General features: G+C 33.6%; 2 protein-coding genes across 2 annotated transcripts; both read right to left on the minus strand.

The window, feature by feature from the left end:
* Nucleotides 1-819: 819 nt before the first annotated feature.
* On the minus strand, nt 820-3338 carry LOC111510815 (uncharacterized). Its single transcript, XM_074172879.1, has 2 exons — nt 3219-3338; nt 820-3012 (listed from the first exon to the last, which is right to left on the minus strand). The coding sequence occupies exon 2, from the start codon at nt 1862-1864 to the stop codon at nt 1409-1411; it is 456 nt and encodes a 151-aa protein (XP_074028980.1). The 5' UTR covers nt 1865-3012; nt 3219-3338; the 3' UTR covers nt 820-1408.
* A 5518-nt stretch (nt 3339-8856) lies between these two features.
* On the minus strand, nt 8857-10726 carry LOC141481406 (potassium/sodium hyperpolarization-activated cyclic nucleotide-gated channel 2-like). Its single transcript, XM_074172881.1, has one exon. The coding sequence runs from the start codon at nt 10714-10716 to the stop codon at nt 8956-8958; it is 1761 nt and encodes a 586-aa protein (XP_074028982.1). The 5' UTR covers nt 10717-10726; the 3' UTR covers nt 8857-8955.
* Nucleotides 10727-22470: the final 11744 nt, after the last annotated feature.

The raw sequence follows: 22470 nt of genomic DNA on the forward strand, positions 1-22470 counted from the left end.
ACGTATTTTGCTTATCCGCCAGCACTCCCTTGTCGTCGAGTCGACTGATGTGACGTCAAGCTTGACCACGCCCCGTTTCGGTGAAAGCCACATTCAACAATTAATTTTAGGGGGAAGATAAAGAGTGAAAATTCAGATTTTTTGCAGATGTACTTTTTGAAACATAAACTTTCAAATTATGAAATAAAAAAAATTGTTAGATGAGCCCATTACTCTACAACGTAATTGTTGGTATCCACAATCGTCTTCACCTGATAACCAGTGATTGATTGATTGGAGGATACCATCGGTTCCGTTGCGTTAGGTTTTCAAAAAATATACGGACAAAAACAGTTTGTGAGTCTGAAACAATGCGTTAATTTCTTGAATGTTATGTAGAGGGAGTTGGGGCACCTTGATACAATTTTTACTTAGATCCAATAAAAGAAGACCTATTGACAGTTACATCTGATTTAAGAAGCATAATGTATTCAATATATATTCAAACAACTTTCCGAAGTCAAATTAGTCGTTAGATTCAATCACAAAAAATATTAGAGCCTATTTACTAAAACATAAAATTTGTATTAATGTACCCCACATGTGGGGTACATTGATACATATACTGGGGCACTTTGATTCATAAAAACATTTATATAAAATTAAACAAGTATCATTGATTTTTATGACATTTATTTATCAATTACTTATTTTTTTACTTTTTGGTAAATTATATGTACTTAAGTTTATTCTAGTACTAATTGAAATGAATGCTTTATAGGCTTTTTATATAAAAATAGAACAAGTAAATCCAAACAATAAGCTATATCATGAAAAATACTTAAACAATAAGATACAATCATTCTTTTATTGACCTAATCAGTCATCATTAGTTTCTATGAAGTGAATTAGCTTACATTGAAATGTTGTAGGGTGACAAATTTATCTTAAAATTGAATAGAGAAGCTGTTCTACTAGTTCCTGTTTTAACTATAGGATCTGGTAACTTCAGCAGAATATCAGAAATATTAACCGAAGCTTCGTCTTTTATATCAGGAAACACAAAAGTTCCAGTAGGCTTGAGCTTCAAAAAAGTGACTAGAAAGTTGTTCTGGCTATCGGGGTATCTTGACACTATTTTTCCAACAAAATGCTTATGAGGTTGCTTCTTTCCTACATTAATTACCTTTATTATAACATAGTCACCATCATTAAGATCATTTGCTGCAGGTGGGGCAGTATTAATAATATCATCATTAGATGATTCCATGGTAGACCCTTGAGAATCGATTGATTCCTGTAATGAAATATCAGCAGAAGAGTCGGATTCCATAGATATAGCCCTTGTCCTTTCAGTTGGTTTCTTGATGGGATTAACAGTTATGCCTAGCAAATTTTGAGCAGTTTTAAGATCGTTTGCGCGTTTTCGTTATTCTTTTTTTTGATTTGCTTCATCCTTAGTTCTTTGCAGTTCTTCTATTCTTTGCTTTTCTGGAGTATCTGTGTGAATTCGGGATTTACCCTCTCCCTTTCCTTTTCTGGTTGGATGGTTTCGGTAAATTTTTGGATAAGGCCTCACAACTTCAGGAGTTATGCATGGCTTGGTTGTGAGTGTTTCATTGATTCCATCGAAAGCTCTTCTTGTGGAAGGCAAATTATGTAACTCAAAATCATTCATGATATTTGGTGACTCTCTAGTTGGAGGTGGTGTAACACATTGCTCGCTCTCTATCGTTGATTCAGGATCAATAGGATTGACACTAGAATCATTTGTAGGATCATTTTGCGATTCTAGGTTGCTATAAACGTCACAAGGAGAAAAATCTTCTTCAGAAAATGCCAATCTATTGAATGGCACGATTCCAGTCTTAGCAAATGCGCTCATAATATTTTTCCCGTTGAAAGATTCAAAAAAAACCAATTTAGAAAGACTTGGAATATCATAAATAGTTAAGGCTTTTCCAGGATGATTAATGTGCCAGTCATTGAAGGCTACCTTGAGTTTTCATTTAAACGAACCGAAAACACCGACATCAAGAGGTTGGAGTTTGTGGGATGTGTGTGGAGGAAATGATAAGTAAACAATTCCATTTTCACGTAAATAATTAATTGCTTCAACTGAAATATGTGATTCATGATTGTCACAAATTAGAAGAATCGGTCTCTAGTTCGTGCTATTTGTGTGTCTTTGGATATGTTTAAGAACCTCTATGAATAATTCGCTATTCACCAACCAGATCTAGACGATAAGCCTAAAAACCCTTCAGGAGCGCCATTTAAAAAATGGCTTTTATAATGAACCCTGGGAAATACATATACAAGTGAAATACTGTTGCCAGTTCCAGTAATGAATCCTCCAAATGTCACCAACTCGCCTCTCTCTGCAGAAACAATTTGGCTGATTTGACGTTGAGTTTTTTCTGCCAGTATCTTTGGAGTATTCATAACCGTTGTAATTCCGGTTTCATCAAAATTAATAATGCGGTCAGCTGTAAAATTAAATCTTGTGAGAACATCTTTTAAATTATTAAAAAAGATTTTAACGGCATTCTTATTGAATGAAAATGATCGAGCAGTACTTGTGTTTTCGGGTTTCCTTAAACTCATGTTTTTATTTCTCTTACGAAAACCATATGTCCAAACTAAGCCAGCACTTTTATTTACATCCCAAGATGGTGGATAGCTGGAATTCAATATTTTAGCGTATTCATAAGCAAGCTTCCGTGCTTTAGTTAATGTAAGCCCATGATGCATTTTACTGCATTTTATTATATACGCATTCAGTTGGTCTTCTTGTTCGATTGTAAATACTTGCTGGGAGGTATACTTAGATGAAAAACTCACGCCTTGGCTGTCTTTATTTTTCTTTTTTTTTCAATTCTATGCTGTAGAGTTGCAGGTTTCAAATTATATTCATCGGCTGCTTTTCTTATTGATAATTTTCCTTCCAAAACGTCAGATATCGCAGAAGCCACATACACTTCATCGATGAAAGTTCTTTCTGTTTTGCATTCAATTGTTCGAACCATTTTTCTATAAAGAAATGAAATATGTTATTCTTACATAAACATACATTCAAAAAAATATTGGGGCACATTGATACGTATCAATGTGCCCCAGCAGCACTTACATCAATGTGCCCCTGTCAACTATAATCGAAATAAATATTCAATAAATTGAAGCAACAAATAATCAAAAAAAATCGAGTCTACAGAATATAACGACAGATATGTTCTTACCAAATATCCTAATATGTCACAGGTAACACTAAATATATTAGAAGAATCACATCCGAAAGAAAACTATGAAAATTTTGTTGCGAATGTCAGAAACAGGTTTACACGTGACAAGCGCTTATCGTCGAGTGAATGTTGCTCTGCGCTAGTGTGCGTGTAGGGTGTATAATTTACCTTCCTATGTGTGACGGACGGCTATTTTAGCGCGTTTTGTTTTCGATTTATATTGACTGTATCTATGTGCCCCATGTATCAATATACCCCATCTCCCCCTATATGCATAATCAAATGATACATTTGACCATGAGAGCTAAATCTATTCCTAATTGAAGAGTTGTATATATAATATATTCGACATACTCTCAGTTCTAACCGATATAAAATAAATGAAATAAGGAGTGCCGTAAAGAGTTTTGGGAAAAAATTATTACGGAAATCAACATGTCTACGAAAAACTCACACGAGAGGGAAAGGTAGGTATATGGGCCTACTTACAGTGACCTGTATGTAGGCATGTTTGACAACGTAGGTCATTATTTCTATGTTCTAACCATTGTTTGGCAAATCTTCGCAGGATGGATGAATGCCTTGAAATGGTCCAATCCTTGGAGATTTTGAAAATATTCTCAACTCTTCTTTCAATTCAGAAATTCAAAGTTTGTTCGTCAAAGTGTAAATGCCAAGAAGGGGGTTTATTCAAATGAACTTCTGAAAAAGTAACCTCGAATATGCTGATGCACGGTGGGCACATTACACGTTTCGTTTGGACCACTTTGAAAATTCAATGGAGAGCACATTCGGACATTTCCTACCCAACTAAAATATTTACGACAATGCGCTGTTGCCACTTCTTTCAGAAAGTAATAGCAACTTTAACTTTTATAATCGAACGCCCTGGAACCTACAACAATTACCCGACAACTTTTTTCAATATTTCCCTATACATATCTGTTTCGTTTTCGAAATATGAATTAATTTCCATTTTTCTCTTCGGATATCATGACCTCTAAAAATGCTGATATATTTTAGTTAAGGAATACTATGGTACCAAAATTTGGTTTGGAGTTAGGTGATACTGAAGGCTTCCTATACTTCAGCGTAATCTCCATTACTTCAATACAGGGTGGTAAAAAAATACAGTTTTTTCGTTTTCTTGAAAAAGTGACTGAATGTTGATTATTTCAAATAGAACAACCTGTGTATTATTACAAATTCAGAAAGTTGTTAAAATTTGCTTTTTTTATGTATATCATGCGTGTACCTAACTAGTCGTTTCATACTCATGAGTATTTATTTGTGAAAATGACCTTCAGAATGGCATTCTCATTCGGTATTTTGTGAGCAGGCCATGATTACTATTTGACAGTAACGTTGTGACATTCTCCTAATAATATTGACATTTTCGTACCTGCAAATACGAAGATCTTATGAATGTGTTTATTATTTTTGGACAGTTACTCAAATTATCAGCACGACATGTGGAAAGTTCAACATTCCAATGCATTTCCATCAAATTTAGAAGGATCAAGAAACTTACCTCGACCAGTAACTTCTGAAGACAACCAGATTAATGTCTCAGCTTATTCTCTCGCATTCCCTGAGACATCCATAAGAAGTGCTGAAGAAGATTTGGGTATGTAATATTCATCGGTTCAAAGAATCTTGCGAAGACGTAAAATGCATGATTATAAATTTACCAACATTCAAGCAGTGAAGCCTCAAGACCCTCCAACAAAGAGTTGAATTTTGTTGATAACATTTAAAAAGATCCTTTTTTTTAATTGAAGTTATTTGGATGACTCGAAATGTTCGTGAGAAGGAGGAAAAATAGAAGAGGAGGAAAAATTGTTATTATTGGTCCAGTGAAAATCCTCATATCACAAAAAAGTTGGATTTCAAGAAAGATTTAGTTTAATGTCTTCTGCATATTATTAGACAATTAAGGTAAAAATCCATTATACGTCTGTTTGCTCGACCTTAATAATACTCATTATTCACAGCAGTGATTGAGTCATTAATCGTTGCTGTGAGATGCTTCCTTGATTTAGCTATATTATTAAACTATTTTTGAAAGTTCATCGTGTAAATTACCAACTATTTTCAATTCAGTTCTGTATCCACATTTAAAAAAATAAAAAGTGAATTTTCCTAGACCAGATTCGAACCCGGAACCCATGATTGGAAGGCAAGGTGTATTGATAACTATAAATAAATACCTTGATATATAAATATCATCTTGAAGATTAGATACGTGAAGCTGAATACATATATTTTTTTGTTGATTATTATGAGATATTATACGATTATTATAATTTTCGATAACTATGTACTGTGTATAAATGAACAAAAATGTATTGTATGAGTTATTTGTTAGAATAAAATGACAGTGTTTCTTAAAATATGTATATGATTTAACAAAATTTTCCAACAAAAAACTTCAACAAATATTTTTATTACTCGTGGATGAAGTATAGTATTCTACTCCCGTATAATGGCTATCATTCTCTCGGCGATATAGGGCACTTGCCTGCGGCTCGTGGCCGTAAACTTCACGTCGTGAATAATAGTCTTCATTATACGCTCGTTGAATAAAACACTATTAATTTAACACTGAAAATAAGGCTACTCGCGCCCAACACGGCACAATGGACGCATCGCTGCTTAAAACAGTAATCATGATCTTATCTTCTAATAATAAAATAATGATATAAAAATTATTTTTATTTTTCGAAAAGCTATACAATTTTGTTTACTAACAAATTTGTTTTTTGACTTACAAATGCCGGTATAATCGTTTGAATGAAAAATTTTCAAAATATTTGTTTCTTGAAAACTTCTTTATATACGAGTACGCACTTGAGAAGCTTATGAAAAAATCATATTTTGTTCATTGTAGTATTATGAATTTAAAATTTGTCATATATAAAAAATTATTATTGTATTCATGAGTATTACTATCTTATCGTTTTCGCAACAATTAACAGTAGAACATTTCATTAGTTCGGACTTCCATTGTTTAATATGATATAAATTGATCAGAAATCCCTGAAAGAATCTATGAAAAAAATAAAAAGATTAGCTGAAAAAATAACAATTATATTAACCAAAATAGTGAAATTACAATGAAATAAAATACAAGCAACAATCAAAAAAATTAACTTTTAACACGAGATGAAAATTATCATCCGAAGACGATTGTTGTTACTAACAATCGAAACGTCATGAAGTAACTTGGCTCGAAATCTTTTTAATTTTCATTTTTTGTAAATAAGTTTTAATTTTCAGCTCGTGTTGATAGTTCAGTTTTCGATTGTTGCTTGTATTTTATTTCATTGTACCTAATTTCAGTTTTTTGTTTGATATAATTAGTATTTTTTCAGCTAATCTTTTTGATTTTTTATAAATTCTTTCAGGAATTTCAAATCAATTTATATCATATTAGACAATGGAAGTCTGAACTAATGAAATACACTACGGAACATTCACCTTCTAACAAAATCAACAGTAGAAACTGACTCTGGCTAGAATTTATTAATGCATCATTTACATCATTTATAGAGATATCATTCATAAAAATCTGTTTGAAATTTGTTTTTCCGTTAACCAACTGACGCACCCCTATGAACGACAACCCTCAGAAGTCGAAACTTGTGTGAGCTATGTCTAGTGTATACAAAAATATTATTTTCTTATCATGACAAAAAATGATTTTCAAAAAAAATTCCTCGAATTGATGTCTTCATCAACACTTCCAAAATACAAATCGTGAAATTATAAAACAACAACAAAAATTAATCGGCGCTCCGGGCGACTTCATTGATTCCAGTGGCGCATTTGCTTTTCCAGCTGCAGGAAAACCTGGAAAAACCTGCATCACCACATCATCTGAAGATGTTGATCTGCCAATGTCCTCTCTCTCATAAAACAAAATGTAGGGTGTCTCCAGAGGCTCCAATAAATTCAATACATCGCCAGAACACTTCGTAACACGACTATCGTGTTACTTAAACCGTTAAACCAGTCCGTTTCGTCTTTGACCAAGGCATAATAATGATCAGATTCAATGCCAGAACCACAGTGAACAATGCCTGAATGAAGGTTATAATAGTGGTCTGCTAGATTGAAGTATTTATCCATTTCGAACCTTCGTAAGAGTTTGGTGCTTCCGTCAGAGGTTGAATCATGTTTATATTCTTTCAACTTTTCGACTGATTTGATGGTGAGTAAGAAATTGTTCTTCTCTTAAACATCATAATTGGTATTCCTTTATACGTTTATAAAAAATATAATTGTTATTTGAGGTATTTTTTTAAATCCATAATTTTTTCTTGAATTATTCATAACCCTTTGAATTTTCGAATGAAATTATTCCTCAAATATTCATATGAAGATTAAAAAAACTATCATGAACAAAAAAATTATGAGGAAAGTTTTTTCAAATAATTTTGTCATTGCAACAAACAGTTATGATTTTGTTTTCATAAACTTTTATAACATGATCATATTTATGAATCCATAAAACCTTTACGAAGCAAATATGTCAACGTTGTTGATTGACTTAAACATTCAATCAGAAAACACCTTGTCCTACAGGTGTTTTTTGATATAAGTTTGTTGTTATTTCATCACTATCCATATTTTTGTTCAAGATCCATTTCTAAGGAGCTGTTCGAAATAGATCATACCTGGCACCAAACAACTTGTACTATATCAAATGTTCTAGAAGTCAATCAACATTGACAAATTACACATTTAGAAACGTCTTAGACAGATGTCGATAAATAAAGAGGATCAGCGAAAAAAAAACTAAATACCTAGACCTTTTCTAATTCTGAAGACGGTGACAAATTTTAGCCTACGAAATGTTAAGACAGGTTATTTGTATTCATATTTTTCTTCAATAGTAATAGTCAAAATTATTGAATACTTCAAGTTACCGATAAATAGAACATTTTTCTATTTGAAAAATACCTTGAATTTACGCAGTAACTTATCAGGATGGAGTGAAAGGTTGCCCTTTCTACATATTTATGAAGTTTTCGAATACAATCTTCATATTTTTCCAGACTGTGAAAATACCAAAGGTCGATAAAAACTCTGATTTAATTCACATAAAATGACATTCCTTCTATAGATAGATAGTTTGTTTAACCACGTTATGTAAAAAAATACATTTGAAGCAAGTCAAAACAATAATGTTTGAGCTATACAAACATATGAACCAACGTACATTTCAAATAGGTTACAAGTAAAATGAAAAACACAACTTTCACCAATCGTGACGCAAATGTATATGAGAGATACAAACATGATGTGAATAATGTGGTAATTTGAATTTGAAAAATAGTATGGTAGTTAAAGGCCACAATTGAAGTGATTCGGTGTGGGTTGGTGTGACCAGGGACTCGTTGATACTATAGAAACAATGTGTAGTCAGGAAATTTTTGATAAACCTATTGAAAATTTATATAGGTAGATCCAGTGGGTGGAAATATATTATAAATATCAACATTGAGTGTACTGATCGAGGATTTGTGTAGTTTCAGCCTAAATGGTCTTGAGAGATTAGCACCTCTATACCTATCAGTCAATTTCTACAGTAATCTGAATTTTCCAAATGTCGAAATCCAGTAATTTCAAATTATGTTAGGACTTTTATTAACAGGAACTCCAATTAATAATGAATTAAAGGTAAGTAACTAACCGAATTCAACAAAATTAGATTACTGTGAACCAACCATCAAACGGTGAACTCGAAATCCATTTCCCTGATGTTTTGTTTTTCCAGAATATTTCCAGATCTTAACGAAGAAAGAACATCATCTCCTCCTCTGCCAATTGTCGATTCGATATTCCTGTATTTTTCACTCAGCTTTCTCACCCTAGCATCAAAATATTTGAAGATTTCTGGATGTGTTCCTAAGAATTCTAATAACGTTTTTTTTGACAAATAAAAAATTTCCGATGTTTCTATCGCAACGTGTGTAAACAATTGCTTCCCTTCAGAAGTGACAAAAAATCCAAACTCATCACCATCCTCCAGGTGATTTATTTCTATATTTTCCGAATTAATAACAGCGACTGTTCCTGCAGATATGAAGTATATATTCTCAATGGAACTTCCTGCTTTCGTAATGACATCCATCTGTACAAATGTTTCCGACCTCATGACAGCTAGCAGTGCGGCAAGAGTTGGTTTAGGAAGTGATTTCAGTACTTGAGCTTTTTCAATTAGTCTTCTGGCTCCAAATAGAAACAATTCCGTCTTCAAATTTTCCGACAGAGTGGCAAAGATTTGAGTTTCATTGAAATAATGCTTCTTCAACTTGTACTCATAGAATTTTAACAGTTTGAGTCTCAATTCATCGGGCAAATTTTTAGATAGCATATATTCTTCTAATTGACCCAGATATTGTTCGTATTTACTTTCGGAAACACCGACTAGTCCAAAAATTTTCAATATATCCGCTAGCAGGTACAAAGTGTATAATCGACCAAATATACTAACGATTGTGAGAACAACTTCTTCTTCGGGTTCCAATATTTTATATTTATCAAATGTAGCTCCAAAAAAATAACAAACCGTCATTATCATAGATTCGCAATACAAAGCTCCGAAATAAACTTCACGAATATCATGCATATTTGCCTGCCAAAGCCATGAACCTTCTGGAAATGTTTCTCCATAAGATAATCTTGGTATTGAAAATAGAGAGCAAGCCATTATATGTAAAACCAGAGCTGTAACAGTGAAGTGGTAACACAAAGTATAGACTGATTTCGGTAGACCTAGGTGTGTTGCAATATTTCTAGAAATCTCTATGAAATACTTGAATCTGACGAAATATGCTACTGTTCCCATTACCGAAGTAATATAGTTCAAGGTATAATAGTCAAATAGAAGTTTCTTCTCATCCAAAGTCAGGAATATAAGATCGTAGTAAAAAACAGCAATCAAATCGAAAAAGAAGTAAGTTGTCAAATATCGAAACAATATCTTTCTCGGTTCGATAACGATTTCTCTTTTTTTCGTATCCACGTATCCCAGAAAAAAAAACGATAAAAATACTACCAACTGGAATAAGTTCAAAAGTTTTTTTATGATCACAATTGGGAGACTATGTTGATGACGAAAACCATGTATTATTGGAATACTGAAGTATTGCCACAACCATGAAACGAAAAAAATAATTTCCAAATAATGATTCATTTTGCTGAACGGGTGGATCACAAACCGATTAGGACTATTCGCATGTCTCTTCTGTTCTGCTAACATAGTTGACTTATTTCGAAAAAACTCTTTGGTTTTGACATCTAGTGGATCCATGAGGCAGAGTCCTCGGAAAACTCGCAATAATCTTGCAGCTATTGTGGCATTTGGAGGCAAAGGATATAAACTATCGATTCCTCTGTTAGTGAAAGAACATTCGTGTACATCTTTGAATTTCATGATGAATTTGTCAACTTGTCTGACACACTTCTGACAGTCAACGCTTACCATAGAAATACATTTTGGATTATCCTTTGATACAGCGTGAAAGGCTTGAAAGAAATGTATATACTCGTAATGTGAAATATTGTGAATTGGAAAAATTAAAAGGAGTTAATGAAACTTCCACAATATACTCGGAAATTGTGTATTTGATGAGTATACTGGTTTGGATTACCATTATCTGAAAAAGTTTTGAGAGATTTCATATCTATGAAAGAAAAAATAAAATGAAAATCAATGAGATATTACAACCGAAAACCAAAATGTTCAGATTAGGCAGTTGAGACAGAAATAATGTCAAAAATGACGAATGATGAAAAAATCCAAAGAAATTAAAAATATGAATAAAACACAATCAAGCTTTATTCCCTTCTCGCTCATGTTTGAATCAGATATTTTTTGAAGAGTCAGGTTTACGTTTCATCACGCTTTCATGGGCAAGATTTATTCTATTTATTCATCATTTATCAATTAATTAAAAAAAAAGAAACAGTGTATGAAATAATGTGCTAAATATATGAAAAAGTTTACACGGTACCGACAAAAGCTGCAAAAAAATCAGTAGAACGAAGGATGTGGTACCTGAGCTGGATTGACACTTGTTCAGAAGGACTAACGAAGTTGGGACTACGGTTCCTAAAGGATGAGACGCTCTCAATATGATTTGGAAGGGCGATTCAGTCGTGAAATAATTTATTCGACAGAAAGTGTAACCAAATAGCCTAAAGGACGGAATTTAAAGTGAATGAAGTTGTGTCATAGGTGTATAGCAGGTCACCATGCGACTTTCGCTGAAAATAGGAACTTTCTGACGTTCCAGATGTTCCTCGTAGGAAAGCGAGATAAACTCGCTACCCACTTGGTGCCTCTTTTCTGAATATCTTCTAGGCTTCTAAGCTCTGCTTTTGATTGATTAAGTGAGAAGACTAGATAACGGTACCGTAATCTAGTAGAGGACACATATAACATTTCTACAGCTTTGGAAACAGTTCAGGATCAGAAGTTTGGAAATATTATTCATGATTCACAGAGTGGACTTTGCTTTTTTGACGATGTGATAACATCGTAGAATTAATGTAAATATTTATTTAAAGAACAGAGATGCTGATAACGAACGTGAAAGGTTTGTTATCGAGCGCGTATGTGAAAGATGCAACATTTGACTCTATCATTTTGGAGAGAATTGGAAAAGATTATCTTCGGAAATGTCATCTGCCTAGTATTATTCGTGGCTTGCTAAGTGAGTGTTTAGGTCAGAGGGTTATAGAAAAAATATAATCGGAGAAAATAGCCGTTTTTGGCTCCTAGTTTGTACCCCTTATTACCCTTTATGCATGAATTTCACGGTGGTAGCTCTGAGTTATTCCGGTGCAGATGGCAAAAAATACAAAAATGACGGCAAAAGGTTGTATAGTAAAGGAACATTCCATCTCAGCGCTGACATGGATCGGGAGTGGACGTTTCACTGAGGACTTGCGGCTGAAATAGTACCTTCTTTCTTGATGTTGACATAATAATACGTAATTTAATCGCTCCAGTATATTCGAAATTGTACTGTTCTAGAACTTACTAGTTCACTCATCTCAGAACCACTAAAAAATACAAATTAGACCACATCTCAGGACCACTGAATACGAATTGGAATTTGGAAAGAATCAACCTAATTTTATTTTTTCAATATGTTCGAAGCCAAGAACTTCTCTTTGAATTGAAGAGGGAAGTTTTCAGGATTGATTTTTGAGAAGAAGCTTTTGTCTTACTAATTCACCGTCATTGAACAAAACATGTGAAAAACGTCTACACACCCACGCACTTACGCACGCACACGCACACACACACACACGCGCGCACGCACCCACACCGTTCTTTCTTCTTTTGGAAGTTTCCCACATTTTTTTCTCAATGATGGAGAAGTTGAAAGCCAAAAAGCTATATTCCTGAGAACTTTTGAAAATACTCATTAGCTTTAAACACCAATTCATATATTTTATTACGTATTGACTCCTGACTGATAGGTCATATCAATAATCATTGACCAAAGCGGTGGTCAGAAGAAAGTAGCACAAAAAAAGCTTCTCTTATACTGAATAAAGCTTGTTGATATCGACAAATTTCAAGTACTCAGTGCTTTATTCATTCGAATAGCGTAGTGGCAAACATAATTGTTTGATACATAAGTCAAGAAATAAAATTTATCCAATAATCATCAAATCATCGAAACCCTCGGGAACGACGATTTGGAATTTCATAGGGAATTTGACTTTTCAGTATTATATGAACATTTCCGATCAAAAAAACTACGAAAAATTCAGGTCAGTATTAAGGGTTTATCAAGTCAGATGACACCCTTCATAAAAAGTTTTATGAACATGTTCTGATATCGACTTGAAACGGAGGGGCGTCAGGTAACCATTGTCTTTTGTTACAGTAATGCAGGGCTCTATTGGACCATTTAGGAATCAGGAGGTAACTAAATAATCAAATTCATGGATCTAACTGTTACTACGTGGTAGAAAATCATAATGAGAAGAGAAATGAAAATTTCTATGTTTTTTACCACTTTTACTTGTAACTAACGTTACTGCAGTTTCGTCCTATACGGACATTTTCAAACTTATACAATAAACTAACAATGATTCATTACATTCGCCATTATATACCACTCCTGTAGGTACTAATAGAAATAGAGGTTCTTGACTCGATTGAGTACCTGAATTTACAGTTCACAATGCGGATGTGCCAATTTGAAAACCGGAGAGTAAATTAAATTGATTTGATCATTTAACAGGTTGCACCCGCACTGTTTATGCTTGTGAATTTCCAAGGATTCTGAATAATTGAGTTTGCAACCCTTCCTTGCATAGTGCAGAATTTCCGTATCGTTTAGATTCGGAAACTTGTGGTTGCATGCCAAGCAATAAGACCGGTATATAAATAGTCCGGTGAGAGAACTAGAAATACGTCTTAACAAGTTGTTCAGAAATATTACCAATTTCGTTTCACCTCACAGCATTAAAAATTCACTGACTTTAGTAGAAAACATAAGAAACCAAACAACGCCACATAATTCAATTTTAGTTTCATTCGATGTAAAGAGTATGTTCTCCAACAACGAGTGTAAGCCCCTCATTTTAGACATATTAGATCAAGCCAAAGTGGACCATATCACTTCCTTTGAAGTTTCAACAGCTTTCGATGTGTGCCTAAATCAGAGCTACCTACAGTTCAACAACAAATTTTCTAAACAGGATTCAGGTTTACCAATGGGCTCACCCCTTAGTCCACTTCTAGCAGACATATTTATGAACAACTTGTAGACCACTATAGTGAACTCCGACCTGGGTAAAAACATATTCATTTTTGTTACAGATGTATAGACGATATTCTCGCCTGTTTCAGAGGTACTACACGACAGCTGAACCAATTTATGACATTCATGAACAATCTCAATAGCAACATTCCGTTCACACTCGAAACAGAGATAGAGAAAAAGATAAATTGCTTAGACCTGACCATTACACAGAATAAATTTGAGTTCGATGTTTTTAGAAAACCTAGCTATACAGACATCACCATCCCAAGCGATTCTTTCCATCCAGGCAGTCATAAATTAGTAGCCTACAATTCAATGTTGCACAGAGCATTCTCACTGGCTTTGTCTGCAGACAATCTAGCTAGGGAAATTGATATAATAAACAAATAGGTCATAATAATGGTTTCAACGCAGATACTATCCAGAAGTTAGTCAGGAAACAAAGCCGGAAATTCACTTACAGATCAATATACCCTCAGGTCAAACAACCAGAAATCTAGAAATGGGTAACGCTAACATATTTTGGAAAAAGAACAGAAATAATCGCAGGTTTCTTCAGAAAAAACAATGTGGAAGTAGCATTCGGACCACATGCCAGGTTATCTCATTTCCTTTTCAATACCAAAGATAAGGTCGACAAGTTGAACAAATCTGGAGTTTATAAGCTTAAGTGTCCGGAGTGTAATATTGTTTATGTGGGACAATGTGGCTGAAATTTCCAAAAACGGAAGGTCCTTCAGACTAGGAAAGAATGATTCGACGTTTTCAAACCATTCCTTGGCATGCAACCACAAGTTTCCGAATCTAAACGATACGGAAATTCTACACTATGCAAGGAAGGGTTGCAAACTCAATTATTTAGAATCCTTGGAAATTCACAAGCATAAACAGTGCGGGTGCAACCTGTTAAATGATCAAATCGATTTAATTTACTCTCCGGTTTTTAAATTGGCACATCCGCATTGTGAACTGTAAATTCAGGTACTCAATCAAGTCAAGTACCTCTATTTCTATTAGTACCTACAGGGATGGTATATAATGGCGAATGTAATGATCATTGTTATTTGATTGTATAAGTTTGAGAATGTCCGTATAGGACGAAACTGCAGTAACGTTAGTTACAAATAAAAGTGGTAAAAAACAAAGTAATTTTCATTTATCCATATATATATATATATATATATATATATATATATATATATATATATATATATATATATATATATAACAGAAGTTAATATCGGACATAGCACTCATGAAAGTGGCAAACCATAGACACGTGTTTCGGGCTTTTGGCCCATCATCAGTATGGTGCAGCCAACTGTAAGGATGAGCAACACTTGGTTACCAAAAGATAGAAATACAAATGCACGGAGCCACCAACAGGAGCCAACCGCACATTTGTGGTTTCAGTTGATAGATCTTGTGTTTACAAGAAAACTATCAAAATCACCACGGAGGCAGCTATAGCTACTTGCGTGACATCCGGGTCCAGGAAATTATACAAATATGAAAGTTATTGAGTGTCTTGATATAGAAACTGAAGTTAATATCGGACATAGCACTCATGAAAGTGGCAAACCATAGACACGTGTTTCGGTCTTTTGGCCCATCATCAGTATGGTGCAGCCAAGTGTAAGGATGGGCAACACTTGGTTACCAAAAGATAGAAATACAAATGCACGGAGCCACCAACAGGAGCCAACCGCACATTTGTGGTTTCAGTTGATAGATCTTGTGTTTACAAGAAAACTATCAAAATCACCACGGAGTCAGCTATAGCTACTTGCGTGACATCCGGGTCCAGGAAATTATACAAATATGAAAGTTATTGAGTGTCTTGATATAGAAACTGAAGTTAATATCGGACATAGCACTCATGAAAGTGGCAAACCATAGACACGTGTTTCGGTCTTTTGGCCCATCATCAGTATGGTGCAGCCAAGTGTAAGGATGGGCAACACTTGTTTACCAAAAGATAGAAATACAAATGCACGGAGCCACCAACAGGAGCCAACCGCACATTTGTGGTTTCAGTTGATAGATCTTCTGTTTACAAAAGCCCGAAACGCGTGTCTATGGTTTGCCACTTTCATGAGTGCTATGTCCGAAATTAACTTCTGTTTCTATATCAAGACACTCAATAACTTTCATATTTGTATAATTTCCTGGACCCGGATGTCACGCAGGTGGCTATAGCTGCCTCCGTGGTGATTTTGATAGTTTTCTTGTAAACACAAGATCTATCAACTGAAACCACAAATGTGCGGTTGGCTCCTATTGGTGGCTCCGTGCATTTGTATTTCTATCTTTTGGTAACCAAGTGTTGCCTATCCTTACACTTGGCTGCACCATACTGATGATGGGCCAAAAGCACGAAACACGTGTCTATGGTTTGCCACTTTCATGAGTGCTATGTCCGATATTAACTTCTGTTTCTATATCAAGACACTCAATAACTTTCATATTTGTATATATATATATATATATATATATATATATATATATATATATATATATTTGGCTATTCAAATTCGTTTATGTACATGGGGATCTCGTAAAAGATAAGAGATAGAGTGTCGGTTAAATTGTGACAAAGTTGCGTATTTCAGAGACCTTTTCAATGATTTAAAAAAAAATCGAATAAATCTCTTTTGGTTCTGTAGATATACAGGAAAAACCAAAAAATCCCAAACAATTTTTTTGCCTATATCTTCTTTATTCGCCACATTTTTCAATTGGCACTTGATGTGTGCTATCAGAATATGCCTTTGAGAAGTAGCCTTTGCGATTCCAGTGACATAATTGTGCCAATACACTTGTCGAAGCAGAAAGCGGGATTGTCTGACCTGACGTCATTATATCCGGTTCGGAGACATTTATTTTATTGAAGAAAACCGATGCTTGAATTTTTGTGACATTAAATTGAACCACTTTCACCTCAATCCCAAATCAGTTATATATCCTTATTAAGTTATGAAACCTCCTGCTGCCTGTTAAGTTTGCCTCCGTAGCCGATGTCCTAGAATCCAAATGGAATACAGCGACAAGTGTGCTGTCGTCAGCAAAGCAATATATTGGATGATTGGTTTTTTCCAATAAGTCGTTGATATATGATTAAAAGAGGGTTAGAGACAATATGCTGCTTCCCCAAACAAAAAATTAAAATCAATACATCTGTTAACAGATTTAAATACTCGAATGAACTTCAACAACTATCAGATAACCTCATGATGTTAAACTATATACGTAAGAAAGAGCTTGAAAATGAAACTATACAAGCTCAATATAAATATGAAAAAAACTTAATAAACATTAATATAGTCCTAGAAAAGCAACGTTTTCATACCCAAAACATACTGAATTCATCGAACAAACAAAAAACCCTTTGGACGTTGGTTGATGAAGAAATGGTAAAAACTAAAGAAAATAAGATGCAAATAGAAATTAAATTAGACTGCAGCGATATTGAGGTCTCATTACCGAACACAATGGGCAAATATTTCTCAAAAGAAAAAATCAAAACATTAGATTTACCTCAGAACCGATTTTCCTTCATACATGACTCATCATGTAGTTCCATGTATTTTATTCCTTACAGTAACTCAGAAATGGAAACTATAATAATGAGTTCCAAAAACAAAACGACAGCAGGTGTTGACGAGATTCCTATGAAAGTATTTGGAGGTTGTGCTAACTTGGCAAAAAACTTAACTACCCTGATCCATAAATCAGTAGAGGAAGGTATTTTTCTAAACCAACTAAAAATTTCAAAAGTCGTACCGGTTTATAAAAATGGGTATCCCACAGCTATGGAAAAAGCAGTTTACAACAGAACGGTAAGTTTTTTGCAACAAAAAATTTTCAATCGAAAAAAAATTTGCAATCGAAACAGCATCAACTGATATGATCCAATATATTTTTGATGGCATGAACAAAGGATACTATATAGTTGGTATATTTTTTGATCTAAGCCGAGCATTTGAAACAATCAACCCGAAGTATTTAAGTAAAAACTCTAAAAAATGGGGATAAGAGGGTCAATCAATAAGTGGTATGAATCATATGTGAGTAATAGGAAAATAGTCGTTAAAGTCAACGACAATTATTCAGATCAATTTTATATGAATCTGGATCCCCCACAGGAAGGGGTGCTTAGACCACTATTATTCTTACTTCATGTTAATGAACTACCCGAAAACATAAAAGAGGGTCGAGTTTTCATGTTTGCCGATGACACAACAATCATTGTGACGTCCCCAGATCTAAATGAAATTGAAAATAAAACGAAACTAGTAATCAATTGATTCAAATGTTGGTGTAGCAACAATCAGTTAATAAATAATAAAGATAATACAACATTTATCCAGTTTTCAAGTGAGTATCAGCGCCTTCTCCAAATAAATTTAGGTTTCGAAACAACAAAATATAAAAAATTCCTTGGAACACAACTTGACAATAAATTGTCTTTCAATAATCACATCGAATACTTGTGCACGTCTCTGAAAAAAAAGTATTCTGTCTTCTTAACAATGAAATCAAATTTTTCGAGACATAATCTCTTGGTCTAGTGTATTCTAAGCTTGATATAAATATTACCATTTGGGGAAACTCATCAGAAGTTTCATTAGACTAATTTTTTATCTCAAATACAGAGAATCTTGTAAGAAGACATTACAAGACAAAAAAATTTCACATTACCTTGTATTTATCTTTACAAAATATTGGGCTAGTTCATGTACATTCCCATTTGCTAACAAGAAATGAGGAAATTCACTCTCATCAGATGAGACGGAGAAACGACTTCCATCAGGTAAAAATAAACTGTAATGAGTACAAAGGTTCGCCACATTATGCCGGAGCAAAATATTTTCACTTTTAAAAACATCAATAAAAATTAATTGGCGCGAATTAATTTTAACTTATTACCGCACAGCATCAGAAGTGGAACAAATTTTCTCAAATTAAAAAAAAAAAGTCAAAGACTTTTTGGTAACAAGTTGTTTATATTCCCTGAAAGAGTATGAAAATAATATTTTTGTATAACATGTGTTGTTATTGATACAACGATGTAATCACAAGATCTTCCAACGATGACACGAAATCGTAGTTGGCCCCTTATGATGAATCCGCTTGCTTTGTTTGACCTCTTTCTTGCAACCAAGTGTTGTCTATCCTTCACACTTGGCTGTACCGTACTGACGAAGGCTAAATAGCCAGAAACACGTGTCTGCGGTTTGCCCACCTTCCTATGAGTGCTTTGTCCAATAACCTTTTTCCATTGATAATACCATTTCACTCAATATCCCTCTTTCTTTTTATATATATATATTTATATATATATATATATATATATATATATATATATATATATATATATATATATATATATATATATATATATATATATATGTATATATATATATATATATATGTATATATATATATATATATATATATATATATATATATATATATATATATATATATATATATATATATATATGTATGTATATATATATATATATATATATATATATATATATATATATATATATGTGTGTGTGTGTGTGTGTATATATATATGTGTATGTATTTATACAGGGTCCTGCAACAGTGGCGCGGTGTTCCATATCTCTATATAGGAAGCAGATAGGAATCTAATTTTCTATAATATTACCTTATTGCTCGAGCTCGACAAAATAAAAATATTGACGGTCACACAGGGTGTTCGATTTTTTCTGGGCGGATCCCAACTGTGTCTTTTTAAATGGCAACCTATATTTTTCGGTTTCTTCATAGAAAATAAAATAAACTTTATGTATATCTGCACTTCGAAAATATTGACGGTTTTCGAGATATCTAGCATGACAGGTTTTTTTTTCCAATATTCGTCACTCAGAATATTTGAAATTATAAAGTGGTGCCAAGTCCAGTTGAAATTTTTTTTTGGTCGAATATTCTACATTGGTAACTCTCTCAAACGATATATCTGAAATCGATCTGTGATATACAGGGTATGAAAAACCGCTTGCCAAATATTGTAAATGAAAATTTGCAAAATCTTCCTTAGATTAAATGGAACACCCTGTATATTATTGATCCATAAGAAGCGCCAACGAAACCTCTACAAATTTCATTAAGTATTCCCTATGGCTAAGTTCAATAGTTTTTCTTAAATGAGCATTTCTTTCGAAAAATGGTCATTTTTTCAAAGCGAAATCCATTTGACGACTGATAAAAATATACGAAAGATATCTTGTTTCAATTTTGTACATTAGAAGGTGTCCAAACAAATATTTTTTAACGAAATAAATGTATGTACCTATCACTTTTTGCTAAATGGAAAATTATTTTTTCATTGGATGCAGAATTTCACTCATAAATCGTGCAATATCAAACCAAACAAGTTAAAAGAAAGAAACATTATAAATAACTATTTTTTTCATGTTATTATATTCATTCAGAGCTTGAGTTCTAGATATTCAAATTTGTCAACTGGCAAATTACAAAACTACAAAAGGGAGAGTTTAATTAAGGTTGATAATGAAACTTTTATAAAATATGTTCAACATGTCTTCCATTTTCTTGAATGCAGAGCTGAAGTCTATGTTTGAAAGACTGTTCTACCCTGCGCAAGACAGCTGGTGTAATGCTGCGAAAAGCATTCGTTATTCTAAGTCGCATATTTTCGGGAGAAGTTGGTGGCTCAACGTAAACCATATTTTTTATGTATCCCCATAAGAAAAAATCTAGTTTCGTCAAATCTGGTGATCTAGCGGGCCACCGTACAGGCCCATTCCGTCCTATCCATTTATTGGGAAATACTTCATTTAGATGATCTCTCACTTCTGCCGAATAGTGAGCAGGTGCACCTTCATGTTGTAACCACATTCTATTGCGGAGGTCAAGAGGAATATCATCTAACAAACCTGGTAAATCATTTCGTAAGAAATTGAGATACATTGCACCATTCATATGTCCCTCAAAAAAGTATGGACCAATTACATATTCTCCAATGATGCCTCCCCAGACATTTATCGACCACCTATGTTGATAATCCACCTGTCTCAATAAGTGAGGATTTTCTGTCGCATAATAATGGTAATTATGTCGATTTACAAATCCATTTTTATGGAATGTCGATTCATCCGACCATAAAATATTATTGAAAAAATATTCGTTTCGACAAATTTTGTTCATGGCCCAATTGCAAAATCTCACTCTTTTCTCGAAATCAGCATACAGTAGTTCTTGATGTAACTGAACGTGGTATGGATGCAAGCGATGTTTCTTCAATACTCGTTGCACTGATCTCTCACTTATATCCACTATTTCCCCAATTTGTCGTTGACTCCTACTAGGATCTTCTTCAACAGCAAGAAGAACTTGCAATTCATTATCTTCATTAGTAGCTGGCTTGATGCGCTCATGTTTGGAATAATTAATAGATCCAGTTTCAACGAATCGTCCCAAGACCTTTCGGAAAGATCTTTCATCTGGATGCCTTCTATCTAGATACCGTTGAGAATAAATTCTACTTGCCAATAAACAATTCCTGTCTGATTCACCTAATATGAAAATCATATCAATCAAATCACTTTTTGATGAAATTATACCGACAGTTCAACTTCACGATTGACTAAAAATTTCAATATTCATTTGCAGCCAAATATTTTGTTCTGTCATTTGCCAGACTACTTGATTTCCAATAAATATTTCATTCGCTGAAAGGTTGTTTTAGACCGAAAGAATATGGCACAAATTCCGAGATTTTTGAAATTATTGTAACTATTCAAGAACGTCCATTTTGTGGTGTAATTCGCAACTTGTTTATCTAGCAACAGGTAATTTTAGGAATGGGCGACATTTTAAGGAAAGGGTATTTTTTGTATATTCTTATCAGTCGTCAAATGGATTTCACTTTGAAAAAATGACCATTTTTCGAAAGAAATGCTCATTTAAGAAAAACTATTGAACTTAGCCATAGGGAATACTTAATGAAATTTGTAGGTGTTTCGTTGGCGCTTCTTATGGATCAATAATATACAGGGTGTTCCATTTAATCTAAGGAAGATTTTGCAAATTTTCATTTACAATATTTGGCAAGCGGTTTTTCATACCCTGTATATCACAGGTCGATTTCAGATATATCGTTTGAGAGAGTTACCAATGTAGAATATTCGACCAAAAAAAAATTTCAACTGGACTTGGCACCACTTTATAATTTCAAATATTCTGAGAGACGAATATTGGAAAAAAAAACCTGTCATGCTAGATATCTCGAAAACCATCAATATTTTCGAAGTGCAGATATACATAAAGTTTATTTTATTTTCTATTTTTCTATGAAGAAACCGAAAAAGCGATAAAAAATATAGGTTGCCATTTAAAAAGACACAGTTGGGATCCGCCCAGAAAAAATCGAACACCCTGTGTGACCGCCAATA

The sequence above is a fragment of the Leptinotarsa decemlineata genome, unplaced genomic scaffold, assembly GCF_025532065.1.
Source record: "Leptinotarsa decemlineata unplaced genomic scaffold, Ldec_3_MD MMD2_tig00000199_RagTag_RagTag, whole genome shotgun sequence".
NCBI lineage: Eukaryota > Metazoa > Arthropoda > Insecta > Coleoptera > Chrysomelidae > Leptinotarsa > Leptinotarsa decemlineata.

Bases quoted from the DNA above. Each gene is read 5' to 3' on its own strand.
- LOC141481406 (XM_074172881.1), bottom strand. From the start codon at position 10,716: ATGGTAAGCGTTGACTGTCAGAAGTGTGTCAGACAAGTTGACAAATTC.
- LOC111510815 (XM_074172879.1), bottom strand. From the start codon at position 1,864: ATGAGCGCATTTGCTAAGACTGGAATCGTGCCATTCAATAGATTGGCA.